Consider the following 22,128-nt stretch of genomic DNA (forward strand, 5'->3'; position numbering starts at 1 on the left):
GGAAACTTTAAAACCTACAAATTATAGTTATACGGCATTGACCTAGTTAATCTGTCCAATGTTCACTATTGATTGGTGAACAAAATAATCAAAAAGAAACATCCTGTATGGGGTGTAACCTGCGCGGTGCGGCGGCGGTAGCTATTAAATCAATTGCGGTTGTTTCGTGCAGAAAAAAAATTGCAAAAATCGCCATATCTTTTTTTAGCCTGAATAAATGATTATTATAAATATTAACTAAATTTGGTCCACTGCTTGCGAAAATTCAAAACTTAATGTTTTAAATTTTTGTCACTGGTTCTACCATTTTGAATATAGCATAAGTATACAGTAGATCAGAGACATTATAGGAATGGTCGATGCTCGACGAAAAAAATATTATGTATAAATTAAACTGTAGACTCAGTTTTAACTCGCGGTAGTAATATGCTGGCGCTACAATGTTTAGTTACGTTGTAGATACAATATGATTTCGGTGACCACACTGCCCATGCGCATCCATCATAGTGCTATAGGACAGCGTTATGCAATACAAGGCAAGGATAAAAAATCACACATTTTTTTGTTATCTGTACATGTACAGATAACAAAAAAATGTGTGATTATCATGATAATTGGCATAACAAATTCAAAAATCTAAAATTCTAAATTAATTTATGCCTATCACAAACACGCGATATCAGAAGCGTTCAATCGTATTTGCTTCCATTATTATAGGTCTACTGCGAGTTAAAAATATTTTAGGACTACGCCTAAGAAAAACAGTTATTTTTAGAGAAAAAGTTGTTTTTAAAAACTAACCGATTTTTTACAACAATACACAACTTAAAAATACAGAATACGTATTTAAAAACCTATCTTCTCTCTTAATTAAACGGTTACTATTCGTTGCTAGTTATATAAGCTGAAACCGACGTATACTAAATTCTCCAAAGTGGGTACTTTCCTTTACTGACTTCAGTTAACACTTTTTATTCCACTACAAGTTAGCCCTTGACTACAATCTCACCTGGTGGTAAGTGATGATGGTGGTTGCAGTCTAAGATGGTAGTTGTTAGGGAACACGGTTGTATGGTAGTATGGTCATACCCCTAATCGGTTTCTACGCGACACCGGGACAATAAATCGCTTAGCGGCACATATTTGCCGGTAGGGTGGTAACTAGCCACGGCCAGAGCTGCCCACCAGACCAGTCCAGAGAAAATTCAGAAATTACAAATTCCCTAATTTACCCCTCCCGGGACCTCCTACTTAAATCCACAGCGCTCATCGTTGGGCCAGGGAAGTCGTCAAAAAAAAAAGTTAACATTTCTTACCCAGTGCAATGGCAGCTTTCTGCCACTTATCTCTCAAATAAACTGCTACTGGATGCTTTTAAAACAAAAAGAAAAACGGACAAAATCGCAGGCAACAGATAGTCGGTTAGTAAAGTTGAGCAACAGTTTCAATCGTTATATGGGAGTCTCGAAGACGTATTCCCGATTCGAATCAATCAGGCGATAAAATGCCTCTTTCCACAAACGCCAAAGCGTTTCCAAGATCTGCATTAGTAAAACTGAGGTAAAACTTAGTAATTCACAAACCGTAACGCAAGTGTAATTATAAAACTATTAGGTTTATAAAAAGCTGCATAAATCGCTCATTACCGGCGATTGAGTCGGTCGCGCGTACATATTTTCCATTAGCCCAGTTGATTATGCGGAATTATTCAAATCGAAGGCAGCGCACACTCGGCACAGCTATGAGCGTATATCCTTAAATTGCCTCTAAATACTTCACAACCACGCCTGTACGCTAATAAAAATGCGCGCATATAATGTGTATTTACTTATTCGCTTCAAGATCGTTCCGCGGCTTTTTAAATTGTTAAAAATGATATTTTTGGCGCTGAATAAGTATATTTTAACATCACAACATCTCCCTTTAACACATTTCCTTTTTTGAATAAACTAGCTTATTATCTGCCAATTGAATATGATCTGTGGGATATTAAAGTATCAAGGAATGAATGGTCAGTGGAGCGATCGGTGATCCAAGGCCAGGTTGAAGAAAAAAGAAGTAAAATGCTGTCACGTACTCGATGGACGGATACATTCAGATCGTAGTGTATTCGATGGGCGGATACATTCAAATCTTAATATTCTTGATCATATCGTAATCTAGACAACTATGGTGGAATGCTTCTGCAACGCTATCAATCGCCAAAAGTGAAGAAGACTCGCACGGAAAGCGGTGCATTCTAAATCAAGTGACACCTAAAATATGTCTTCTCTTCCAAAATTGCACGACTAAGAATGGAAGATGTTTAAAAACTTAAAGATGGTCTAGCTAAATAACAAAAACTTTCACATTTCGTTAATAATGAAAAGTTCTTTCATATTTTTATGATCTAAACAAAAAACTACTGTCGTAATGTAAAGGAATTTGGAAAAGGGCATATTTCCTATGAATACAATAATCCTTATACGGGAATAGATTGAGGGTGGTCGTGACGTGCACCTGCGACCGTCTAACGGTTTTATTAGTTAGGCAAAGTTGGATATATTTACATTATTGCATATTCCCTTGTTCATTCCTCCTATCACCTTCGGCCTGCGTATATATTGGCTGATTATGTTCTATACTAATATTATAAATGCCAGAATGTGCCTGTTTGTTGGTTACGTATTTTCGGTAAGTGCCAAAGTGAGCCCGTTGTATATTTTCGACGCGATTTCTCTTCCAATCTTGATGATTTTCGGCACACATATCGCTTGTATCATTAAGATGGATATATCACGGAGGATTTTGAGGTAAAAATAACCTTTGTTAACTGTGCGTCAACTGTGTGTAAAGCTTGGCGAAATTTTACATAGTGTAGTTTTCAACCTAAAGATGAACCCTTTCCATCCCAGACAAATAACATTTCCCTCATGGTAATAAACCGAAACAAACGCTAACGAATGAATACTTATATATTCATACTCTTATACGATCCACTTTGGTATTCAAAAACACAAAAAAACTAAAGCAGTTAGGCTCATCAAAGACCAAGGAAGAGATATGCCTGTTAAAGGAGTGGATAATAAGGTGACCTCTGATAGAAATGAATAGAAAGAAGAAGAAGACATGTTGTGCCAATAATTCATAACGTCGGATGAAAAAAAAAGAAGGAGTTTATCCGGGCTCATAATAGCCAAAAAGACTAAAAAAAAAGTAAAAAAAACAAGTATATCATGTATAGATTCAAAAAGCATAGATTTCACGATGAAGAGCTTGTAAAGCTTATTTCGATAGCGTATATTATATGTTTCTATTTGAATTAGATAATATTATGCATATTAAACAAGCTACTATGAGTGCTACTAAGTGCCTATTGCATATTGCGCTACAGTCACAATCATAATAAAAATTAAGGAAAGTTTATTTTGCTAGAGAACTAATTATTTATATAAGTAATTGGAAATCGATTTGATACTTTTTGAAGACCTGATGGTATCCCTAAGACCTAAAATAATTGTCATCACACTTCTCTTCTGCGGGTCGTGTTTGTGTCCACTAATGGAATATAGGGAAGAAATGGCAGCACCGTCCTCTATGCTACTACTACCATATACTGTGATCACCAATCCGTCTACCCAGTTCGGATGGGAGGCCTTTATTCCAGCAGACCTATATTGATGGGTTTATTTTGTTTATTAATTGCTTCATGTTCATACATAAGAGACAGGATGCCCCGCCGGCCGGGGCATGGCAATAAAATTTGTCGAAATTATTTTTATTTCTATACTGAATTTAAATTATTATATCCAAATTAAATTTTATTATTGCAAATTAATTTAAAATTAAGATTATTAGAGCTTAAAAAATCAAAATATTAGAATTTGTCAACTTAAATCATAAGAATAATTTAGATTTACAATAATTATAGAATTAGGATTTAATGTCACACTATTATTAATAATTGATAATTAATAATTAAGGTTATGCAATCAAGCCCCTCAGCATATAATCAGCATTGATTTTATGTCGTGGGTTAACTTTAAATTTTTTACTTGGCTAACTTAACATATATGGCTTACGAGACAAATGCAAAGTGTGTCAATATTACCAATTTTTTAATCTTAATATTTGTTTTCACTTTGAGATATAAATACTGAATTTATGATAATTATTTTCATAGGGATTGCCTCTAGATTCATACGTGTATTACTCCCGAGTGGAATATAACCTGAATATCGCAAACGTGTTCATACAGAAGTAGTTACCGCAATAACCTCTTGGTCCCCGATAGCAGCAATCGCAGTTGTAAACAAATCATTACGTGTCTAGTTAATGTTAATGGGTGTTAATATGCATGGATTTGTATTATAAATTTGCTTTCCTGTTTGCCTGTCACTTTACCTATCAGATGTGTTTAATGTATATGCGGGTGCATGAATGAATTAATTAGTGTACATTAGCAGGCTACGTTCCTGTGTTACTGTCTTATAAAGTTAAATCTCATGCATATACAAATCCACTGATGCATTCTCGTATATGCTCCTTCTCGACGATCGTACATGCTCGATGTTCTTAATTTTCATTACCTGCAACATCAAGCTTTGTTATTTCTCTGTTAGCTTTCGAATTCTAAGCTTCGTAAGCGTTTTTAAGTTCAATCAAATCACAAAATATTGCAACGTTAATCATTTCGATGCTCCATTAAAACTTACTCGTCGAGCATGTATGCGCGTAAATACCAAGCTTTACATAACGATTTTACTAAGTATAATGTTAAGTTTGTTCTTAATAAATATTATGTTACATGATACATCTTTATCTTATCAAGATAAAATATATATTTTATAAATACGAAAGTATAACAGACGGGAAACATGAAGCTTACTTTGTTATAAGCTGCAAGAAATAGAAAATATGTACGCTGCATCGCAATCAAGGCATGCATAATTCACCGCCCGCCCTTCGTTTTTTTAACGTTTATAGTAGAATTCAAACAACCCCACGTAGATTTTAATATCTCATGATAATTTAACAACGATTGTTCAAACGTAATTAACACTCGCTGCGTTCCCAATTTCGTTATAAAATAACCGGTAGTGTGTTCTCTACGTTGATATATCAGAAATATTTTTATTTGGTTCAAAGGACAAAGTACTACTCTTCCTTCGAACTCTTATGATCACTGTGAATTGCAAAAACCATCCTTCGATATAATGCAATATATCCTTCTGAACTGTCCTTTTAACTGCTTAGAAGAAAGTATTATAGGCTATATAAGTATTAAGGGAAAGTATAATAGTATTCCTAATACCAGGTTGGCGTTATGCTCTGCAGCCTTTGTCTTCTATATCCTAGTCGAGTTTCAATACTCTATTTTCTATTCCATTCACGAAGTGGATATGCAAAAGTGGGATCAAAATCGCCAAGGACAAGTAATTGTTTTTTTTTCTTTAATTCCATTGCTCGGATAGACGAATCTTTGAATTTTCTTAGACTATTCATTTTATAGTTAGCATGCTTTTCGCGGAGTATAGCAAAGCTTAATTTTCAGAACATATCATGGAATTCTGTAAAGTAACGCCTGCTCCTATCCAAATAAATATCTGTGAGAACCGTAGCACCACGAAATGTTCTAAATTGTGTACCAAAGCACGAGTATTTTTCGAGTACAAGTTATTTTTTTTTAACTGCATTGCTCGTAAAGACGCCGTATATTGAGATTCTTTAAGATTATTCATTGTAAAGTCAACATCTCCTAAGAAAGCTCCGGAGCCGGAGCGAAACGTGCGTAGAGGAACATTGCCGAAGATATGTTTGGGGTGGAGTATAAAGATTGAAGAAATTATTATTTACACCATACAGATACTCCTGCTTTTCGCGGTTTATAGCAAATTAAGCTTAATTTTTATAAGATACTTATTTGTTAACTAGCCATTTCATATTTATAGACTCGGTAAAATCCGACATAAATATCGGCGGCTAAAAACAGGTTTAGATTTAACTGGCAAAGATTGCATATGCGCTTAGAAAAATAAGCGAATAGATTACTCACTGTCATTCTAGCACGTACGTCCTTGCACGTGTTTTTAAAATGAAGGCACTTCACTTTGTGCAAATAGTTCTTACCTTACAACAAGTTTATATTTGAGGCATAAACAATGTACTTCTCTCTTAACTTTGACTGTTTACTTTATTGAGTTCTCATGATTATTATTTTTGGTATATTCCTATGTACTCTAGTTTACTTAAAGGCTAATTAAAGATACTAAAGATTTATACAATTTGGCCTAAACCCATTAGTCTGTAAGCTAAGATTTTAAAGAAAAATATTTCGGTCCTGATTTCGGAACTGATCAACCATCCTCCCTCCTCCAACCAAGGCCGTGATTGTTTAGATTAACGGATTATTTGTGAGGATAGGTTCAAGACAAAGCCATAGTGGCTTTCAATCAAATTTTGAGGTAATTGAAAAATTGAACCTCTATTTTGTGTAACTTACTATATTATGCCTTTCATTTGCAGGTCAGTATTAGCAACAGCATCGTTCAGAGGTCAGTTTTTGCATGTGTGTGGTTTGATTGGGAATTTACAAAGCGTCTAGAGTAATTCAGTATAAAGTATAATATAACCAATCCACTAAAATCTCTCATCGTCTGGAGACCTAAGGTTTTGACCTTAGGAGTTTATTGCCACGGACCTGATATAGATATATTAAGCGGACGATGAAGAGAGAAGAGTGAAAAAGAGGCTTAGATACTACGTAATCAGAAAATTCTGTAAAAGCTTCATAGCTACAATTACTTCCAAAGTTAAACGAGTAATCAGAAAACTTCAAACTATTATTTATTCCAATTTTAATTTATTTGTTAACACACATAAGTATTAATACCTCCTATCCTAGAATAGTGCTATAATTTACCCTTTAGGTAAGGACATCATTACGAAATTCATTTTGCCATCTGTAAATTTGCTTAGATTATTTTTTAACATCGTGTGGTAATCAGTTGCTAACTCATGGCGTGGTCTCCATTCAATAATATCGTTAATAACTGGCTCTTTAGAAAATATGCGTTATGTACGAAGACTGTTAATCATACATTTATATTTGGATTTACTGTAGTAGTTTCTTGCTGCATTAAATTTTGATATCATCGAAAATCTCTTTTGATGTCAACTGCACCGTGAAACCAAAAAATACTAAAAAAAAGAAGAAATTTTTTTGGTTCCAAAAAAGATGCGGGGCAGTCTTTGGGGACTACCGAAAAAACTAAATCTATATCATACCCGGTATACATATAGTTAATGGAAAGCGTGCGGTGACGATCACGCAAGATTAACACTTTTTTACCCAAAAAGTGATCAGCGCGCCCAAAGAACTTCTTCAAGTTTCAACTTCTCTACTGCATAATGTCGTTCGTGTTTGACACTTTTTTGAGCGCGCTCACGTTTCGCCCACGTGGACAGCGCGTGGCCATTGTGTATGGAATTGGGATAAATTATATCATTTGTAACAATTCCGACTTATTGTTATGAATATTCGGAGGGAACTTGTTACTAAATAGTGTAGCAGAGCCGCAATCAGCCGCCGCATGTAGCTTTTCTGATGAGTCGTCAATGGGCCAATCGCATACAAAACGCATGAATAGCGCCAAGTATACACTAAATTGCCTCGTTGATCTAGGGGTTTTTTTTTTAAGTAAGACTACTTTGGGCGCGACTAGGGAGTAACTCTGATTGTTTTTCTGACGGAAGTAACGCTTACGTCGGACGTCTGTGTAGTTTCCGCTATTTAAAAATAATAATTTGGATAGGTCGTATGAATATATCATATGCTCCACGCTTCCTAACTTATATTAACTTATAAATATCATGATCAATTAGGATTATTTATTTCCAATACTTTGAAATGGATTAATTGTGAATAGCAAAGTGAATAAAAATTCAACAGTTTAAAAAAAATTGGAGAGTTTTTTGAAAATCTCTAAATATACTTTTTTATTTATTACTTTTGTAATAAATAAATTATTAATAAATTTTCTGACTATAATATTCAGTGACAAGGTTATATTGACATGTGCTGATGTAATCTCAATTATTCTATTTATCAAATGAAAATATTTATAAAATGTGAAAGTGATATTAATGACTTTAAATAGAATAATAAATGAAATAGTGAATATCAAATGAAATGGCGGAGTCTCAGGAACATTTTACTCTTTCATCAATAAATATATAAAAGTTTAACTTCATTTGCTCGTAAAGGTTACACGCACGCCTTTTTTTTAAATTTAGTTTTCTTACATTATCATAATTTATATGCTTTGTTTTTTTTTTAATTTCTGTATATAAATACAAACTAACACTAATATGTATTTACAAAAATATAAGCCGTCTAACTGTTCACTTATGGGCATGGTACCCAAAATGCTGGCGCTATTGCCCCTTTGAATTGCTAGACTTAGCGTTTTTTATATGTTTATACTTAATAATTTAGTGAGATACAAATTTTTGCAAAAGAACAGCCCTCCTTCTGATGATTTGATACATCGGCCGGGCAGTTACTCCTATACACATAGATAAACTATCAACTGTGGATTGCCAGGTGATTGGTTTGATGTCCAGGTTGGGCGAGAATTGTTGGGTATTTGGTTTTGGAGAGCAGGTTAAGCCATCGGTGCCGGTTGCTATTAAATGATCTCACTCTCAGCACTCTTGGTAGAGTGGTCGTGGCTGCCGATGACATACGACGGCTGACTGGCGCAGTGGGCAGCAACCCTGCTTTCTGAGTCCACGGTCCTTGGTTCGATTCCCACAACTGGAACATGTTTGTGCGATGAACATTAATGTTTTCCAGTGTCTGGTTGTTCATATGTATTTACAATAATATTCATCAGTCATCTTAGTACCTATAACACAAGCTACACTTATTTTGGGGTTAGATGGCGATGTGTGTATTGTCCTAGTATATTTATTTATTTATTTATTTAAATATGGTGTCGATAGCAAATTATAGAAAAAATAGAAAATTAATTTCAGAGTACAGTATAGATATCCGCGTGCTGCTATTACGCCGATCGTGCCGCCGCGCACCAGAACAGTCTTCGGCGCAAACTCCACTATCCCTCGGTTATGTAAATTATACAATAAATTCAGTCAGTCAATTGACATTAACTTTAACTCGCATAGCACTTTTCGTAAAAATATCATTTAGTAAATTAACCAATCTGTCATCCCGAGTTTAATAGTATCTTAATCATTGTTTATTTTTTATAATTAGTCTCTCTAGTATGTAGAGTAGTTAAACATAGTTCTAATTTTAATCATAACTTCTTTTATAATAATAATTTAGTTTTTTCCGTTTGTAACTGTTTCGGCTTTTGTTGTTGTTCTTTTTATTAGTTTTTATTGATTCTCTTTGAAAATTGTTAGTACATAAGCGAAATTAGCATGTAGTGTTTACCTTTATATGGTTTTGCATACTCTGTGTAATGTTTATATGATAAGTAATATTATTTTTATTTATGTAAAATCGCTGGTAGACCCATAAATAAATAAATAAATAAATAAATAAATAAATAGCACCACTGTCCGAGCGAGTCTCCGTCACCAGTTTTTTATACCACTTCTCTTTTGCTCGCAGATTCTATGCCTATTGCTTAATTTCTGCCGCCAAGTTCCGGTCTAAAGGGCGTGGTTGCCGGTGTAATTACAGGCGCATGTGACTTAACACCTACGCCTCAGGTGAATGGACACAGACGGGACTTTATAGGACGTTTTCTCGCATGCTCTCCATAGTGTGGCCCGTCAATTCCATAACTTAAAAAAAAAACATACAAATCGCGCTATAAGTAAGTATTTATTAAATACTTTCGCATATGTATTTAAACTCTTATAATCCTGACATCGTGATGCGTGTATTAAAGTTAGGTGTGTGAAGTAGCTCACCCATAACATAATACTGCAATATAAACCTTGTGGCGGTAAAACATAAGGTTCACATTGAATGCGATTAATGGGCCTGGAGTAAAGGTTTAGCGCAAGATCACACTAGACGTTGATGTGCGACAGAAAATTGTTTAAAGCCTTCAGCATCGTGGTTAAGTTAATGGCAAAGGCTCCTCTCACAGAGATGTGAGGAATTTAGCGCGTTGACCCACAACGCCGCTCCAATATACCTTGGCGAGATGTAACGATTACTATTAAGTACATGATGGGATAGTTGGTAACTGGTATTGACGACTTAATGTGCTCTCCGGGGCAAGGGGATGTACAACGTGTGTTTCCTAACTCCAGGCTGGTTCCGGTAATTTCTAGACAGTAAAATCCTATACCTTACAATGTTTAGCCCTACCCGGGAATCGATCCTCAAACCTCGTCATTCGTTATACACCAACTACTAGTCCAAAGAGGCAGTAGAGAAAAAATTTACATGCTGTACTTTTAATTCTGTAGTACACAAACGTCTTAAATAAATTTACATATCTACAAGTAGAGCAATCCTGCCAATGCTCCTTGTAGAATCTGCCAGAATGCTCCTAATCCAGATTCCAGTGGTTATAATGAACCTCAGCGCTCAATCGCTAGTGTGGCCTGAGCGCAAAATGCGCAGTTAATGAAGCCGACCAAGCACCAAGGTCCGCAATTACTGCAAGTGGGTCACGCAGACCGGTTGCACTCGACTGATAAGCCAGCCTCCCCAAATGTTGGGTATAGGCTTCATTGAACGGTTAACGCCCGGTATTCACAAAAACTACCTCGTTAGTCTAGTGTTCATGTCTTCAAACACTTTTGGCTCGTAAAACCGTAGATCAAATGCCATGTTTTTGAAATTTTTGTGTCTACGACGACGTTATCACATCAAAGCCTCCTGTGTCCATCACAGGCTTTGATGCGATAGCCCAGTGGGTAGGATGAAAGTGGGCGGCCTGCTTAACCAATGGCACGTACCCGTAGTCACTTGGATGCATTCGTAAATTTCACCTTTGATATCACAACATGCCTCGTGCCTACAATTTAATTTTAAAATAAAAAAGGTTTTAAGCAAGCAGATGATAAACTGCTAATTTTAAAAAAATATGAATAAATAACATTCACCAAGACAAACTATTGAAAAACAAATAGGCTAGACACTGCTTTTATGGGTATCTTTAAAACAAGAGTGAATAGGCATCTTCTAGGCAAGCGCGTCCCATCTTAAGCCACATCAGCACTTTCCATCAGGTGAGATTGTGGTCAAGCGCTAGTCTATTATAATTAAAAAAAACCCAATCCTATTACTTTTTATGGTATTCAGACTAATGACCTTCCAAGTTAAAGGTTGGTACAATAGAAGCCAATATAACGGGAACATAGTAAAATTAATATTATTGGATGAAACTATCTGAATTCAGTCAGTTTGTTTGGTGCTCTATGCTTTATACATATAAAAGCATTGCCTAACCTTAAGATTTATTTTATAAATCGTTATCGTAACTTTAAATACAAATAGTTAATATTATTTATATATCCTAGAAAAAAGCTGATTTAAACCTACCACAATAAATAAATCTATATTTAATATTAATTGATTAACAATTACAATAAATTCCTATCAAACAGAATTTAATACTCTTTAATAATATTCCAGAATAATTAATTAATTTATACATATAACGTGTATTTGTAATAGCTGTAATTAAATAAATGCCTTGAACTAATAGTTTATGAAGGATGGATCGCAAGAATAACCCTTATCCCAATAATCATAGAAGTTAATATAGAATGCAGCTTTTTATTTGTTTTAACTACTAATATTTTAACAGTTTGTTTGTATTTCTCTTAAACAGGAGTCGGAAGACAACGCTGGGCGAAAGAATAAGTGCAAGGTAAGTTTATTTCAAAACGGTACTAATCATAGATTAATCATGTCGCGAAATAAGTCGGAAAATCTTTGCAATGTAGGTAAGATTTTTTAACATTTATTTTTTTATTTAGATACTTGCTCTTGACTGCAATCTCACTCGCTGGTAATTGGGCATGCAGTCTAAGATGGTGACGGGTTAACCTGTTTGGAGTATGGCAGTTTTATAATAATAATAATAATCTATATATATATATATATATAAAAGAAATTTGTGTGTGACCAATTTTTATGATATTTAATTTTTTGGATTCCTCTTAGACCGGAATAGGATAATAAGTATTAAAATATAACATTCATAAACAAAAACAACAGTAATTAATAACTTTATTGTCATCCTTAATTGTTATGTTAGACAAAAGTACACATTTTAAACCTATTCCCCTAATGTGCGTTAGGCTTTATAAGATCGCACGGCTTCTGGCGAGTCTTCTCCACTTTTGGCGGTTGGTAGCGTGTCGGAAGCATCCCACAGTTGTCTGGGTCTACGATTTCACCGTATCCGTCCATCTAGTAGGTAACTTTTGCCTTTGACCTGTCCTTACACCATCAATCATTCAATCGACCAATTCTTTGAGATGTGACTGGAAAACTTCAATATTCGTAACTACACCGTCGACTAAAGTCTTTCCTTTACTTATTTTTTTATTAAACTTTAAATGCATATAAAGTTTCGGAACCGACAGGATTTGAATCTATGACTCTCTGGCAATCGGGGCTTAAGCGCTTTAACCAACAAAGCTACGGTTCTCCCATCATCCATGCCGAATATGCCTTTTACATCTGTCTTATAGCAACTGTAGCCCTATACTGTACTGTAGGAAACATTGCAGTTTCGATCTACTTTTTCAAAGGTCCATATTAAAGAAAGAAAGAAAGAAAAATCATCTTTATTATCACACATTTGTGTAAAATGTTACATTTGTGTCATAAATTTGTTAAGGTAAAAATCAAATGTGTGAAAAAGGAGCTGGCTCAGTATAGCTGCATACTAATAAGCGCAGCACTGGTTTTCAGTCAGCCCACTTATCGTCGTCGTCACTGAATCCTCGCGACTAAACAATAACAAGATAATCATAAAAAGGGACAATAACATAGAATATAATATATAAACAAACGAAAGATATTTTTTTAATTAACACAAGCTTATTAACCCCTGAAGGATATCATAAAAAATAAAATCACCAAAATCTAAGTAAGAGGTAGATAAGAAAATAAAACCACAATCAAAAGAATTAAAAAGAAATTCCTACTACTATATAAATAAAATCAAAAATTATGAAACTTTAAAATCAAATGTAATGTCAGTGAGACACGTTTGAAACAGACCGTTTTTTACCTACACCTTTAAATTTAAAATGCATATAAAATTCTTTCCTTTACATTGATCTATTTTAAAATGGAATTGTTGGCGCGGAATGACTGCAGTGCGAGCTATCTTTAAAAGGCGTCCATAGAGATATCGAAATAATAAATATCGTTATATTGTGTAATATTGATATATTGTGCCGTGGTGACGCCAGATCAGAATACAATTGTGACCACCCCTCTTCTCAAGGGTGTCGTACAAGGCGATTAAGGGAAAGTAACGGAAAAAGGGCAGTGGCGTCCTTTAGACGTACTACCAAAGTCAAAGTCAAAGTCAAATATTTCTTTATTCAAACAGGCACATAGATGGCACTTTTGATGCGTACATTACATGTAAAATATGACATAGGAGTGAGTTGATGGCGATAAATAAATTCTTCAACTTAAAACTAAAGCTACGAGTGTTCCAAACGCGCCCTGGTCTCAGAAGAAGCCCACAACAAACTTAGCCGGTAGTTATTTTTTTTTCGTTATCACCATTTCACATTGTCATTTAAAAACTATTAAAGAAGCAACCTGGTTAGAGCAATAATTTACACCCAAGCATTTTTATCGTTGACGTAGTCCTTAATACTATAATAGGACTTTTCTATTCTACCATCTACTGATGTCGTCGAGCTCTGGGGCTCTTCTCATAGAGAGCGCTCGCGCTGGTCCCACTCCCCCAGTGACGCCGTAGCAACCCGTCAGCTGGTTGTCAGCAAGTGTCCAACAGCATGGTGATTATGGGCAAACCCTCTAGTTGGGAGGGACCTTACATACAGTAGTGAAGTGTTTTAGGCTATTATTATTAATAATAATAATAATAATATTTATTTATTTGCCAAATTGTGGGTACATAGCAAGAACACATTTCATTAAACAGACCCTTCACAATCGACTGTCACAGACAGTGTGCAAATGTTTATAAAAATAAAAAATAAAAAATATAAATTACATATAAAAAATACAATTTAAAGAATAAAAATACAATAATTAGAAATAAGTATTAATGTGTTCTTGTTATGTACCCACAATTTGGCAAATAAATATTATTATTATTATTATATTTTTCTGCAAGTTGATCGGTGAGCACGTTAAAATCCATCGGTTCCATTTAGAGTAATTACCAAACTAGATAATTGTACCTTGGTACACGCATTGGAGGCTCGGTTGGTCTAAGCCCTGCTTCCCTCTGACCTATTGGAGTTTACTCCTTAAGAATCGATTTTCATATATAAAGCGCCCGGTATGAGAAAAATGAGAGGAGTAAAATCTACTAATGAATGACCTCGTTACGTTTTCGCTTTGCGACGTTGCATACCCGGCAACCGTGATGCGCAAACATGCAACGTCTCTTTCGTTTAATTAACTTATTTTTCCTATTTAAGTTAGCAAGGAAACCGAATAATATCTAGATAAAGAAACAAACACATAAACGTATAGGACAGAGTGAGATAGAGAACATAAAACATTTTTTTAACCTATTCTAGTTACCATGGAAACTAAATAATAAACATTACATTTATCAGTTCAGATACTCTACATCCACCTCAATCACTCGTAGGCTACTTTTAGGAAGTTACACTTCCGCCGTGTGTGAATAAATTGCACAGGATTTTTAATTTACCCTTTCATATGGTTTTAATCTTTATTCAGTTAAATAAACTCTTTTTGTGTATGTTTCGACAGTCGTGCTTAAGGAGTCAACTCCAGTCGTGCGTCGGAGCTGACACACACTTTTTTTCCAGCAACGGGACATTGATGAGGCTGAAGATAGTAATGATGATCATAACAATTATTACGTTGTCCTTATTATTATATATCACAAATATTAACATCATATTTTATTGCGTAATAAGGTAGCTTTGTCGTAACGTATTTAAGTTCGATTTCTGATATCTCGTGGGGCTATGAAACCAACGATGTTTAATACGAGTCCATATTTTTAATCCGTTCAGTACAGTCTTGCCCGTCATTTTATATCGCTCTGAAAGATGCGCACGACATTATAACGACATTTTCAGGAAAGTTAAAGTCCACAGTGTCATTTTTTTTTTAATTCCATTGCAATCTCACCCGTTAAGTGAAATGCAGTCTAAGATGGAAGCAGGTTAACCGGTGTGTCGGTATTATATAGCCCATACCTCGAATCTACTATGCATATAATATTCTTAGTCCTTAATAACTGAAAAATCAACGTGCTGGTCCTATAGACAGGAATTTTGGAGGGTGTATTCTTTATAAAGTGTATATATATTTCAAAATATTCTTTCTTAGGTTCCTTATCAACTAAGAAATGATATATTAAAATTCCAACCCTAAGAGAGTAAAATGGGGGTTCGAGTGGTATCAGACCATCGTTGAATTCCCACTTTTTCTATCTTATGGTCTGATAATAATGAGTGTAAACTCCCGCTGTTGGCGTGGCTTAACAGTCATTTAGTCGTCAGTTAAGGCTGCGCGGTTCATTTGAGCAATTTACGATGATGTTTACATTGTTTATTGCGAGAACAGGAACACGTTGCGTTGATCGGATTGTCGTGATTGAGTGGGGTTCAGAGCTGGCTTGCCAAATGTCACGTTATTATGTTAGGCCGTCCCTCCAGTAAGCTGAGCGGAGCTGGGCGGTGGGAAGATCAGACGCTAGGCTGTGACCGACTGTGTCCTCATCACATCTTTCTTAAACACTTCAATCTCTAACGTGTTAAGTTGTGGAACGAAGATAGTCACGTAATGAAAAAGCGTTATGACCCCTCCATGCGAGTAGTTCGGTTCACCAAGCTCTTGAAGCCATACTTGTTCACATGCATTAGTTAAATGCGACTTTTACCTGTTAAGCTATCTAATTTGTTTTTTTTTAAATAGTTATCTTGATAACATTTTGCACAGAGATGGTCTTATACACGTTTACTATTAGTAGTTACATCCATTTACAGTATACCTACCTATATTAACCTATATTAACAGAGAACATTTTCTTAGGCAGTAAAAGTAGTAGTAGTAGTATATAAATACTAATATTATAAATGTGAATGTAAGTTTGTTTGTTACGCTTTCACGCGAAATCTACTAAACCGATCTTCATGAACTTTTTATACATATTCTTGGAAGTGTCAAAGTCAAAGTCAAAGTCAAAAATATCTTTATTCAAGTAGGCCCACAGGTGGCACTTTTGATGCGTACATAAGAACCTCACGGTAGTGAGATGATGACGATAACCACATTCGTAAACTTAAAACTAAAGCTCCTGGTCTAAGAAGAAGCCCACAACAAACTTAGCCGGGTGTTTTTTTTTTTTTTGTTATCACCATCTCACAATGTCATTTTAAATTATTAGAAGAGCAACCTGGTTAGAGCAATAATTTACACCCAAGCTTTTTTATCGTTTACGTAGTCCTTTATACTATAATAGGACTTTTCTATAAGCTTACGTTTAATACAAACTTTGAACTTTTTAAGAGACATCTCCAAGATGACAATTGGTAGTTTATTGTAGAATTGTATGCAATTTCCTTTAAACGAATTATGAATTTTATGTAACCTAGTATATTGCACTGTAAGTTTATTCTTACTTCTAATGTTTAAATTATTGCAGTCACATTTTTTCTTAAATTTAGAAATGTTTTTATGAACGTACATTAAATTTTAAATTTATCTCTCAATGACTCTCTCGGACCCATTTTGTAGATAGAACGAACAGCCCTCTTCTGCAGCACGAAAATAGTGCTAATATCAGCAGCATTACCCCAAAGTAAAATTCCATATGACATAATGCTGTGAAAGTAACTAAAATATACCAGTCTTGCAGTTTCTACGTCGGTCATATGGCGTATCTTCTTTACCGCATAGGCAGCAGAACTAAGCCTGTTCGATAAATTATTTACATGAGGGCCCCATTGAAGTTTAGAATCTAACGTTATTCCTAGAAAAACTGTCGTATCCTCCAGTTTCAGTTCCTCATTATTAAGTAGTACAGTGGTTTTCACGTGTTTAACATTAGGTAAAGTGAATTTTATACACTTGGTTTTTTTTCCGTTAAGAACCAAATTATTAGCTTCAAACCACTGTACCACTTTAGCGAGAGAGTTGTTTACGTCGTCAAAAGCTAGTTCACGTCGATTTATTTTAAAAGTCAGTGATGTATCATCGGCAAACAGAACTATCCCGTGTTTATCCTTGGCAAGGTAAGGAAGGTCATTAATGTAAATAAGGAACAGAAATGGTCCTAATATAGACCCCTGTGGGACACCTATTTTCATAACTGATCCATTAGACCGTTTTCCATTCACGTCGACTTTCTGAATTCTATCGCGTAGATAGTTACTCATTAAGTCTAGAGCTACACCCTGAATTCCATAGTGGTGTAGTTTCCTAACTAACGTTTCGTGTTGAACACAATCAAACGCCTTAGATAAGTCACAGAACACACCAAGTGCATCACGTGACTCCTCCCAGGCTTCAAATATGTTTTGTATTAGCTCAACACCTCCGTCGATTGTTGAGCGACCCCGTGTGAAACCAAATTGCTTAATATGAAGTAAATTATACTTATGAAAATGGTAAAGTAATTGATTTAAAATGAGTTTTTCAAAGATTTTACTGAAAGTGGGTAGTACGGATACTGGTCTAAAGTTAGTGGGGTCAGAAGTACTACCCGATTTATACAATGGAACTATTTTACTAAGTTTCATTAAGTCAGGAAACACACCACAATCTATACAATTATTAAATATTAAGGCTAAATCGGGTGCAACAATATCAATTAATGATTTGAAAACGTTTACGGAAATGCCCCACAGATCATTTGTTTTTTTATTAATTAATAATTTAAAGGCTTTAATAACGTCAGAGCCACTAACATGCGTGAATTTAAAAGAATGGTTACACTCAGGCACATTTTCCTTTAATAGAGAGAGAGAGCCATATCTGGTGAAGAGTTTAATGATTCTGTTGTGGAGACGGGAATGTTGGTAAAGAAGGTTTCAAAAGCAGTAGCCACCTCGAAATCTGTTGTTAAGGCTTTATTATCTACATTAAGTTTAAAGTTAATATTTCGTGGTGTTACTCTTCCCGTCTCCTCATTAATTATGTTCCAAGTAGTTTTGATTGCATTGCTGCTATTTTTAATTTTATTTTTGATGTATCGCGTCTTTTCTAAGTGGCAAGCGCGTTTAAAATTCTTGGAAAACAATTTAACATAATCCCCAAACTTATCACCAGTGTTAAATTGACGTTCAGCATACAATTCGTACAGCTTTTGCCTATTTTTATGAAGTTCAACTGTCGCCCACTCACTAAAATTTAATGTATCAGTAATCACAACCGACTTACTAGTAAATATAGAATGAAATAGTCTATTAAAGGTATTGAAAAAATAGCTGTACATTGCATTTGGAGTCGCCCCTGAGGGTAGGAATGGGAGGTCATTTACTAGGCTAATTCTCATTTTCTCTATGCGGTTGGATGTTACAGGAACAAATGTTATTTTACGTTTAGAAACATTTTTCTTCACATTTTCAAATTGAATAATTTGACCACAATGATCAGAGTCTAATTTACTAATAATATTTTTGCTTATAGGAATTATATTTGTAAAGATGTTATCCAAACAGGTGGCGCTAGTAGCAGTTATTCTTGTGGGCTCCATGAACATATTTGATAGATTGTAAGTTTTAAATAAATTCAATAACTTGATACTTAAAGTGATGAGTGTTTGACGATTTTACACCATGACTCCGGCAAATTATTACCGATTTAAATAATTATTTTTGTACTATAGAGGTTATAATATGTGTTTAATTTTGTCCAAACTTTGTGAAGATTGAATATCGTTGGAGATAGAGGACAGAACTCCTCAGCGGACAGCAGCAAACCCCTCATTTAAGGCTTAGCTATACTGAATACTTTAATTTTTTTTAGAACTACAACTAAATTTAATGCCACATTAAAAAAACAAAATCAAACGCAGACGAAGTCGCGGGCAACAGCTAGTAAATAATAAATCGGAAACACTGATAGCTTCTGCCGTGGCTAGGTACCACCCTACCGTCAAAGACGTGCCGCTAAGCGATTTAGCTTTACGGTATTATGTCGTTTAGAAACAATAGGGGTATGGGATTAATTAAACTGTTAAACCTCTAACAGGTTAGTCCGCTACCATCTTAGAATGAGAGACTTACGGTCAGATGAGATTGCAGTCGATGACCAACTTTTAGTGGATTATAAAAAACCTGTGGGTCAGTCTTTGGGAACTGCCGATAGAAGTTAAAACTAAATCTATGTACATATAAACGCAGTACCTACACATGTAGCTTATGGAATGTGTTCGGTGACGATTATGAGAGTTTCACGCTTTTTGTTCACCCAACATATAAACAGTTGTTGTGGTAGTTGAACATGTTGACCAGAACAACACAAACAGACTCACATACGGAGTAGCTTACGTCATATAGCTTATGGAAAGCTATTGGTGACGATGATGCGAGTTATTTTATGTTTGTTCACACAAAAAGTGCCCAACGCGCAGAAAGAAGTTCTCACTTCAAAAATAAAAAAATGGCCGAAGCACGTTTGGATAGCTTAGCGGTTCACATCAGAAACGCAGACGTAAAACTGTTTCGTGCGAGATTGGATGTAACTCGTGTAAGGATGCCACCGCTCGCAGCGCCTCGTTATGGATTATTACCTAATGGCTACCATCACTTATGGATGTATGAACCATTGTAGGATCTGCCGATCCGTTACCGTCCGTAATGGTCGGTCTACACGATGCGGTACGGCAGCGGCGCGGTGCGGTGCCGCTACGACGTTCTACGTACTACAAAAATCCTTCTGACATACACGGTGCAGTTTTTCTTTTTCTTTGAATATTGACTAGTGGTCGCCCGGTGGTCCAAATTCCGCCATAATTAATTTAAATAATAAGTTTGAACATTATAAAGGTTTTATTGCTGGAATGGCAGCCCCGCACTGGTAAACGCAGCGTTGGTCGACCCCCGACACGGTGGACGGACGACATTAGGCAGGTAGCCGCTGGATTCAAGCGGCACAAAACCGTGGAATTTGGAACTCCCTACGAAAGACCTAAGGCCAGCAGTGGACGTCTATCGGTTGATATGATGATGAGGATTGTCAAAGACTTCTATAATCACTGATTTTGTCCAACGCACTGACACTTACACTGTTGTCAATATATAACTCTTTTAATCATTTTATTGGATTATAATTTTTTTGAAAAAAGTAAGCAAATCGTCACATGATATAATGCAGATGATATAAAATGAAGAAAATCTCCAATACAAGTTATAAAAAACATAGGTGTAGGCATTGTAAGATTTATTAAAAGCCAAGATCGTACTCGAGATTTTCTGAATTTTATATCATCTGCACGCCACTGGTGGCACCGCACCGCGCCGCTGCCGTACCGCATCGTGTAGACAGGCGATTACGGTGGATTCTGTTCAATAGTTCAGGTACAAAGCACCATTACTATCAGCACCGAGTTATCGACTCCGCAGTGAACACAAGGTGAGGACACGTGTTCACTTTTTGTACACCATAACAGTTTATTAGGTACTAGGTTACCAACTGTGCATTCTTTTCAGGACATGACTGCTCTCAGGTTTCTGAACTTTCATCTCATCTTGTATAAAGTTTTACTACAAGTTGTCACTCGACTGCAATATCACCAGGTAGGTGGTGAGTGATGAAGCAGTAAAACTAAAATTGTAACGGGCTAATATGTTTACATGTTATGGTAGTTATATTAAACCCATGCGGCATCGTACCGGTACGTTAAATGGCAGGACGTCTTTATCGGTAGGGTGGTAATTGGTAGACAGAAGCCTCCTACCTGATCAGACCAGACAAAATTAAGAAATTGAAAATTCCCAATTTATCATATTAGCTACTATAACAATTGTTCAGATATACTAAATAACACCGCTTACAGCCGCGCCTTTTTCCGTTGAGTGATCAATTTTGTTGAGTGATGTATATATATATATAAATATATATTTATACTACAGAAAAGAGCCGTACGATCAATATATAAACTTGAATCACGCGAATCGCTTCGTGAAAAATTTAAACAAATAGGTATTCTTACAGTAGCTTCGCAATACATTTATAATAATATAGTCTTTGTGAGGCAAAATATTACTCTTTATAAATCAAAAGCTGAAATTAACAATCGACTTACCCGAAACGGTCATAAATTTGTGATATCTGCATATCGTCTGCGAAAGGTGCAGAACTCCTTTGTGGGGTTGAGTATACGCTTTTACAACATGATTCCTAAGGAAATTCTTGACCTACCAATGCATACATTTAAAAAATGTGTAAAAACGCATCTAGTACAGCGAGGTTACTATACATTTGATGAATTCCTCAATGACAAAGTAGAATGGAAGCAGCCAGCCTCGCTCTCATCTCCCGCAAGATAGCAAAATGATTGTAAATGTTGATGTTGGAAAAGAGCAACTTCTGAGTTTCTTGCCGGCTCTTCTCGGTAGAATCTGCTTTCCGAACCGGTGGTAGAGTCACACAAACATGCATACTTGACGTTTCAAAAGTGCTTATAAAGTAGGCCTACTTGAAATAAATGAATTTGAATTTGAATTTGAATTTGAATATATATATATATATATATATAAATATGTATATATAATTTTTTTAAACTTTAATTTTACTTATTTAATTTTTACTTTTAGTTTAATTTAATTCCAAGTTGTGTACTTTGGGTTTTCCTTAAAACTTGTTATTATTTACATTTAGATCTACCTTTAGTTATTACCTGTTTTATGTACCTAATAACAATAAATAAATAAATAACTTTTATCGGACATGTCCCGCTTGTTAGAATTCGATGGTGACCCTACGCCAGTAAAAAGTACCAA

At 35.3% G+C, this 22,128-nt stretch overlaps 1 protein-coding gene across 2 annotated transcripts in view; it reads left to right on the forward strand.

The window, feature by feature from the left end:
• The window catches only part of LOC120629856 (serum response factor homolog), a 368,083-nt gene that overhangs the window by 114,981 nt on the left and 230,974 nt on the right, over positions 1–22,128 (forward strand). The window contains exon 3 of one of the 2 annotated variants that reach the window (XM_039898928.1): positions 11,808–11,846. The exons of the other annotated variant lie outside the window; for it this stretch is intronic. Within the exon in view, the coding sequence (XP_039754862.1) occupies positions 11,808–11,846 (39 nt within the window). The remainder of the gene's footprint in view (positions 1–11,807; positions 11,847–22,128) is intronic. 2 annotated transcript variants of the gene reach the window in all.

Source organism: Pararge aegeria, chromosome 15 (genome assembly GCF_905163445.1).
Source record: "Pararge aegeria chromosome 15, ilParAegt1.1, whole genome shotgun sequence".
NCBI classification, from domain to species: Eukaryota; Metazoa; Arthropoda; class Insecta; order Lepidoptera; family Nymphalidae; genus Pararge; species Pararge aegeria.